This window comes from Asparagus officinalis, chromosome 5, assembly GCF_001876935.1.
Source record: "Asparagus officinalis chromosome 5, Aspof.V1, whole genome shotgun sequence".
Lineage (NCBI taxonomy): Eukaryota > Viridiplantae > Streptophyta > Magnoliopsida > Asparagales > Asparagaceae > Asparagus > Asparagus officinalis.
The window spans coordinates 114,760,516-114,768,867 of NC_033798.1; the positions used below are offsets into that span (position 1 = coordinate 114,760,516).

An 8,352-nucleotide genomic window follows, 5' to 3' on the forward strand; every position below is an offset into this window, starting at 1 on the left:
GATAGATTTGGGAGAGAACTTCAGTAAAAGCATTCTCCACATTCAATGATTCCAGAGCTGATGTCTCCATGAAGAAGGTGTTCTCCCTCTCGGCAAAGGCCTTTGCATCTTCTGTTGAAACTGCCCTGAGATGGCGAAGATCTGCCTTGTTTCCGACAAGCATGATGACGATGTTGGAGTCGGTGTGATCCCTAAGTTCCTTGAGCCATCTTTCCACGTTTTCAAATGTTACGTGACGAGTGACATCATAGACAAGAAGTGCACCAACAGCCCCTCGATAGTATGCACTTGTAATTGCACGGTATCTAAAGAAGAAGAAATCATTATTAAAACCTCATAATGGCCAGCGCGCGAAGGGGTGGGGTGGGGGGTCAACATCTCTAGATACTTGGAGCCATGATCAGGATCTAACAGAATGCAAAGAGAAAGACGGAAGTAGGTAAAACCAACATCGAATATTTTAATCACCCAAAAATACTTTGCTACCATACAATTACCACAATGACCCATCTTGATAACATTTGTTTTAGTAATGACAATTTTTGGGGTTATCTTCAATTGTAAAGAACTGTGTCTGTGACTCCTTAGAGGGAAGACATTCAGAGAAGTTCAAATTGGTCATAAATTTAAGAATTATCAAATAAAATAAAGATAATTCAAATTTTCAACTCCTAATTTAGGTATGTTAGCAGAAGAAGTTGCCATTAGAAAGCATATAAGCAATTAAGCTCGAACATAGCATTATTTGATTGACAATTGAAATATGATGATCTTCCATAGAAAAGGCTAGAAGAATGGCCACTAGGTAAGGGGGAAGAATGCATTTTATCTCTTTCATCCCAAAAGAACATAGAGAGAAAAGACTACACCAACGAGTCATGCTGAGTTAAAGAATAATGATATCTAGTTATATACTGAATGTCAAACAATATTACTTGTTCAGTGAGAAGTAAATCACTGTCTTGATGAAGATGAGGTACATGAGAAAGAAATCTCGTTGTCCCTTCTTTTAAAATAAGAATTGTTGGCATATAATCAAGACAGAAAAAAAAACTAATTTTTCCTCTGGGATGCTTGCTTTAGAAGATAATATGCTTCTACCAGAAGCAGAATAAGAATTATCATGGACATGGACACATGCATATATGATGCAACATGCTGATATGTGAATAATTCTAAAACTAGACATGTGCCTCGACATTCGTCTCATAACTGAGTAGTTAGGGTTTTCTAAACTACAAATATCTAATACATGCATAACATACAGAGGAGGAAGGCCCTTCTTTCTTGCCAACTGTACTATGTTTTAGGTAAACCCTCACTTCTTAACGATTTTTTCTGTCAGACAGTTGCCATCGAAATTCGAAGATAGATGATAGCTATATAGGTGGGTGAAAAAATTTATCGAGATTTCCTTTGAGCCTGAGCTGCATTTAGTAGCAGATAATTCTGATGTGAAAATGCTAATATGGTGACGTCCCATGATATTGTCAGTTGCCAACAGAAAAATAACAGCCCAAGTGTATTTCCCTCACACAGTATAGATAACAAGTGAATATTGTTCTCTCAGATTGCTCTTATATGGGAACTAAGTGAGTTTATTTTGTGCCAACAAAAAAATAAACACAATGATCAATTTCTGCAGGAAATCTGCATGGTATAGCTAGCTTACTTCAACATATAATACAAAGGAGAGAATTTTAAGCAACTATAAAACTGTAACCAGAAAGCTGAAAGTTTTAAACAATGTTTGTCTGTGGTCTCGACTCTCGACTCATCTTAGCAGCTTCACAAAGAGCTACCAAATTTTCTGAATCGTCGATAAAAATGCCACATCACATACATCCATAAGAAGTGCTAAATCCAAACTCCAAATGCAATACTTGATCATCCAATTTATAACAACACTTCTCTCATGATGTCACCTTGGTCCCCCATATTGGTTAGACAAATTCTATAAGCAATTCCATATGCATAGGAATCTGGATAAGATATATCCAGCTTGCTAAGAAGCATTTGAAGGTGCACCCCCTTGAACATTACAATTAAAGATGGCTCCTCATTAAATGCCATGATCCCACCGTGTCGAAATTCCGAACACAAACTACATGTTCATAAGGTTACCAGCATATCTGAGTTCAGATATCAAACCTGATATGCGTTCCGACATGGATCTGAAGTTAACATTGGACCGAAAAACATCCATGGGTCCAGTCGGGATTTGCGGATTGGCACCCTTCGTTGCCACCTATTATCCATTATTCAGAATCAAAGCAACAATTGCGTAGGAGGTTCTTCGGTAATAGTAAAATGTTCTATGCCCACCAAACCTAGAGCCCACTACTTCGGCGAAACCCATCATCTTACAACAATAAATTTCGCTTCTTGGACCAAAACCCTAGAAAACGCAATCCTATCGTGAAGTTCATTACGCGTTCCAACTTTAATCAACAAAAATTGACGTTCTAACGAAGAAACGGCAAAGATCTTTAAAAAGCAAAGTGAAGAAAACTAGGGATCAGATCTAGAACTTTCGCGATACCTCTCCTGGCCAGCTGTATCCCAAATCTGAGCCTTGACGACCTTATCATCGACGTGAATACTCCTCGTAGCGAACTCAACGCCGATGGTGGATTTGGACTCGAGACTGAACTCGTTCCTCGTGAATCGAGACAAGAGGTTGGATTTCCCAACGCCGGAGTCTCCGATCAACACGACCTTGAAGAGGTAGTCGTAATCGTCGTCCGCTCTGTACGCCATCGCTAACGCTTATCCCGACCGCCGGTGACGGGATCCAATCTTATTACTTTCTCTCTCTATCGCGCTGAATAGAGAGAGAAAAGCGCGAAGGGTGGGAAGAGAGAATTTTGCTTCTTGATCTGTCTGTTTGAGGTGGATGAAATCGGAAACGGATCTCGGGGAGCGGTGTGGTGGTCCGCGGGGGTGACAGGATGCGAGTTGTCAGCTGGTCCGCGTGAATGGCCTTTTTGAGGGAGCGGTGGAGATTGTTTGGAGGCGCACCGCAGAATCTGACCTTAATTTACGACCGCTCGTGACCATTTTTATTTTTTAAACATGCGATTTTTCTAATTAAAAAATAAAACTGCATTTTTATGGATAACATGTTAACTCTTGTGGCTATATGTTAACTCTTGTGGCAAACATGTTAACTATTGTGTATAACATGTTAACTCTTGTGACAAACATGAATTATAGTTAACAGACAGTTTATGAATAACAGTGAACAGATAATTCACCGAGTTCTTTTCTTAGGCTTTCGACGGTGGGTTCCGTGGATTTTGATGACTCGTTTTGATTTCAGGGCGGCTGCGACGGCGGTGTCTGCGACGGTGGGTTCCGTGGATTTTGATGACTCGTTTTGATGACTCGTTTTGATGTATATCAAAATCAAGAAAGAAGTAATAAACTCAGGGTGTGGTATATATAAATGTTGTACAAATTTGTGATTGTGATTTCTTGTGTCTGCTGTTGTTTGTTGTCATGTAAGCTCCAGTTGAATTGAGAAGGAGTTTGATGTTGTTATCTGTGCAGTTAACTGTTGTGGTTAGCATGTTAACTCTTGTGTTTAACATGTTAACTCTTGTGGATAACATGTTAACTCTTATGGATAACATGTTAACTCTTGTGGGTATATGTTAACTCTTGTGGCAAACATGTTAACTATTGTGGATAACATGTCAACTCTTGTGGATAACATGTTAACTCTGTTCACTGTTATTCATAAACTGTCTGTTAACTATAATTCATGTTTGTCACAAGAGTTAACATGTTATACACAATAGTTAACATGTTTGCCACAAGAGTTAACATATAGCCACAAGAGTTAACATGTTATCCATAAGAGTTAACATGTTATCAACAAGAGTTAACATGTTAGCCATAAGAGTTAACAAATTAGCCACAAGAGTTAACATATTATCCACAAGAGTTAACATGTTAACTATAACAAGAGTTAACATATAACCACAAGAGTTAACATGTTATCCACAAGAGTTGACGTATTATTCATAAAAGTTAACATGTTATCCACAAGAGTTAACATGTTAAACACAAGAGTTAATATGCTAACCACAACAGTTAACATGCTAAATATTATGGTTAAAATATTAACTATATGAACTTGAACCATGTTCACATGTTAAAGACCGATCTTCCTTAATATCTTAATTTTGTATAACAACATTCAAAACTGACCTGTAATATGTATTTATGTTTTGTTATTTGTAGCTATGACTGTGGGATATACATCAGAAATGGCGGCGTCGAGCTTGTCCTCGTTGAGGTCGTGGAGGAACCTGCACCTGTTGCCGTTCTTGCAGAACCCCCTAGCGAGGTAGAGACAGGGGTGACGGAGGTAGCGGCGGTGTTGGAGGTTTCGAGTGAGGTTAGAGAGAGGGTGGAAGAGGAGATGGGTTTGTAGAAAGAGGAGTAGATCTAGAGAAGATCTGGAGAAGAAGAAGAGGGTAGTTTGGGAAGTTTTTGTCTTGGAAATTGTAAATGGGGCTGATTCACATGGATTTTTCATTTTTGGGGAAAAAGCACATTAGAAAAAGTTCAAGGGGCTGGGACACATCACCAATTTAGTTTTGGGGCCTTGAAGCAATTTTCCCAAAAATAAAACTGCATTTCTTTTAATCTTTTGACGTAATTTCTTTAACTTAGGAAGTTTTACTTGTTTTATTCTAATCCAGTTTTTTCCCCTACCCTCAAAGGCTCAAACTAGTCTGCAGCAATCACAGGTTATGCCTCCTTTGGTTTTATCAAAAATTTAGCTCTACTGTTGTTGGGGAATGCAAGCTACGGGGAATGCAAGCTACTCGACCACCTGTCAAATATGAATCATCTACGAAATTTACCCTACCGGATCTTGTGTTAAGACAATAGAAAGAAGAAATCACAGCAAATTAAAATAATTACAAGAAAAGAGAACACCGAGTTTTAACGAGGTTCGGCAACCTGCCTACGTTCTCGGGAGCCATACAAATAAATTTTTTTTATATCAAAGAAGATTACAAAGTTGCAAAGAGCAAATCTCAAACTTAAGATCTCTCAAAAGAGAAGCAACAGAAACTCTCTGTTCTTCTTAAATGCGTGAGATTTTCCAACAAGAAAAATCTCTCTCTCCTCAGTAAATCGCTACAAAGGAGCTATAGGAAATAATGAGATTTTCTTCTGAAAATCTCAACTTGAAATCTCTGTGGAGAAGACGCTCTTAGCCGCCAAGCTCTCTCGCCAAAAACGCCTCGAGAATCTCTCAATCTCATCTCGTGCACAAAGTTCTCTTTTATAGGGAAACCCTAGTGCCAGTTGGAGACAGTCTGTCTTCCACCAACGCAGGCGAGATCCTACGCCAAGCGAGCTCACGCAGCTCTCCAGGAGGTCGCCTGCACCTCGCCTACAGGCGAGCTCATCGCTCGAAGCTCGCCTGTGTCGACTCACCTGCGATCCGCTCGCTCCGCCTACGAGATCCAACTTGAGCTCGTCTGCGCCTCGCATCGACCTTGCCTGTAGGGCCTTCGTTCGAGCTCGTCACAAGCTCGCCTGCCCTAGTCGTCGACTTCTCCTACAGAGCCTTGCTCTCGTCTGTGTCGACTCTCCAGAAGCTCGTCGTCTCGCCTGCGTCGTCGACTAGACATCGCCTGAAGTCGCTCAAGCTCGCCGAGGTTTGGATCTATATCTCTTCTTCCAACAATCACCCACTTAGAGATCAAATTGCCATTAGCAAGCTCTCTCTTAACAAACATCTTCTCCTGTGTGGCTCTGCCCTCATCTCCTACATATGAATGCTAACTGAAATTACGCACAACTCTAGTTTCTAAATGGTGACGGCTTTAGTCAACATATCTGCAGGATTTTAGCTTCCCAAAATCTTCACCAACTTTAACTTCTCATCCTCAATCATCGAGCGTATGAAGTGGTAACATAATTTGATAGTGAATCAATTTAATCACAAACTTTTTTGGGGGCTAAATTATCTGACTGGTATTTTTTTACATCGCTTTTACATTTTGGTTTTTTTAGTTTTAATGATGTGTTGAAATTTTTTTAAGCCAAATGTGTAATTTAGACCCAAATCTTTATAGCCGATGAAAATAGAGTGAGAAAAAAAACTTGAGAGGTCAAAAATTACTAGGAGGAAAGAGGTTTCACGAGTTTTGTCATTAGCAATGAAGTTACGAGTCTATTTGCACATTTGACTTAAAAATATCAAAATATGGCCAGAGTTAGAAAAATTGTCAAACTAGTAAAATGAGTGTTAAAAAAAATTACCAATTTGGTAATTTAGCTCCTTTTTTCCAATTGCCTTTTAATATATTGTCAACATAAAATTAGAAGACCAACTTTGGTTAGTTCGAACTTTTTTGTTTTTTGTATTTTGTTTAGACAAACTATACTATACTTGAATATCTCATTTTTAGATTAAAGCAATAATATACTATATTTAATTTTAGATTAAGGGGCTGTTTGTTTTGCACAAAAACTGCAGAAAGAGCCCCCAAAAAACTGACACAAGAAAATTTTTATATTTTCTTTCACAATCATATGTATGGTTTACAAAAAAATAAAAAGGAATGTGAAAGAAAGTTAAGGCGCCATGTAGGATTTTTCCTCTGGAAATTTCCAGCTCTTTTGAGGCCGATTACAGGTGAAACACCCATTTTTCTCTCCCCGTACGAAAAAACCGATTCTAGGGTTCGACCTCCTTTTTTCGTCGCTGTCATCTCGTTCTGGTCACCCCTCTCTTACTTTCATTCTTCTTCCTCATTCTCCTTCCCTCCCGCCTTGCGAAGCCGAGCTTCCAATCTAGGGCTCGACATCTTTTGTTGCCGCCATCTCATTCTAATCAGTCTCAGTGCTTTGGGATTTTGCCAAGCTCAAGGTATGTCGATCTAGGTTTTGTGACGTTGCATGCTTTTGATATTATAGCTTCTGATTTTTGCAAAAAATTATATGTTGTGGTTTGAATTTTGGGCATATTTGATGAGGTATGGGTGGATGTACTCAGGTTGGTCTCCGTTTTTCAGAACAAAGTTTTGGAAGAAGAATTTGTGGGGAGGGGGAGGAGAGGAGGGGAGGGGAGAAGAATCAGGATAGGTCTAGGAGGACTGATGATTGGGCGGGTGGGAAGAGGAACCGGGTAGGCGGGTAGGCCATGGGACGGTTGCATGCTGAGAATATGAGGGGGAGGGGGAGCGGGAGGAGGGGTTGATTTCAGTTGTGTGCATGCCTTGGTTTGGTTTTAGTTGTGTTTGATATTTGTGTATTATATGCTGGCAATCGATGTACTTGTAATCTTACATGTTGGGTTGTTGCTAAGCATTCTGAATTTGTAGCCAATTGAGTGCTTGCCGTCCACATTATTCTCCATGAACTTGGTTCTTGGTTGTTAGTTCCTGGTTATATGACCTAGTGTTTGGTTTTTAGTTCTTGGTTATATGACTTGCTTTAGTTTTAAATTTGTGAATATTTATTATTAATTGGTTGAAATGGTGGTTATGACATTGGTAATGTGATATTATACCATGATGATGGTCTTTTTTAATGTATGCAACCAAAATCTATACTATTAATTAATTGGCAAGGCACTACATGCAGCCAACATTGCTATTATAAATTTCATGGTGGGGCATACAATGAAGAAAATGGTCATAACTGAGCATATTGTTCTCTTGAGCATCAGGTTTCTTCAAATCTCAGTTCATTGAGCATTTTGGTTCTTCGTTATATGAGATGGTTATATGATTTCGGTATACTTAACTTTGGTTCTTGGTTAGATATGACTTAGTTTTGACACTAGTTGATCCTTTTGGTGTTCTCTACGAACTTGATTCTTGGTTATGCTTCAGTTTTGATCTCACTTGATAACATTTATTTTTCACTTAGTTTTTGTGTTATGTCCTCAATTTTAAAATTGGTTCCTCAAATATAAGAACATTTTGAAATTCTCCCTCAATTGTCATATTTTGAAATTAGCCCCTCAAATCTTTGAATATTTTGTAAATCACTACCTCAATTTTTTTTAAAAAATTGCAAATTAGTCCAGGGAATCTATTCACATATCAATTGTTTTCTTCTTTTTTCAAGTTGACCCAAACTCAGAAAAAATAGTTGAAAGTACTTTCACCTCATATTTTTTGGCGAAACAAACACAAGAAATATTTTCCATAAAAGTGAAAGAAACACAAAAAAGTAAAGAAAAATTATTTTTAAAAAATAAAGGAAAGCAACCAAACAACCCCTAAACTGATTCAATCTATCTTTTCTATCTTGCGCCTGCCTAGAACTATATTATTATAGTCAAATTTGAGAAAAGATGAGCAAAAGCCAACA

The 8,352-nt window shown here is 38.5% G+C and overlaps 1 protein-coding gene across 1 annotated transcript in view; it reads right to left on the reverse strand.

Moving 5' to 3' along the window:
- LOC109840783 (ras-related protein RABA1f-like) overlaps positions 1-2,960 on the reverse strand; it is a 3,369-nt gene extending 409 nt beyond the window's left edge. The window contains 3 exon segments of the mRNA XM_020409547.1: position 1; positions 4-305; positions 2,543-2,960. The exon segment at position 1 is cut by the window's left edge and continues 409 nt beyond it. Coding sequence (XP_020265136.1) covers position 1; positions 4-305; positions 2,543-2,760 — 521 coding nt within the window. The 5' untranslated portion in view covers positions 2,761-2,960.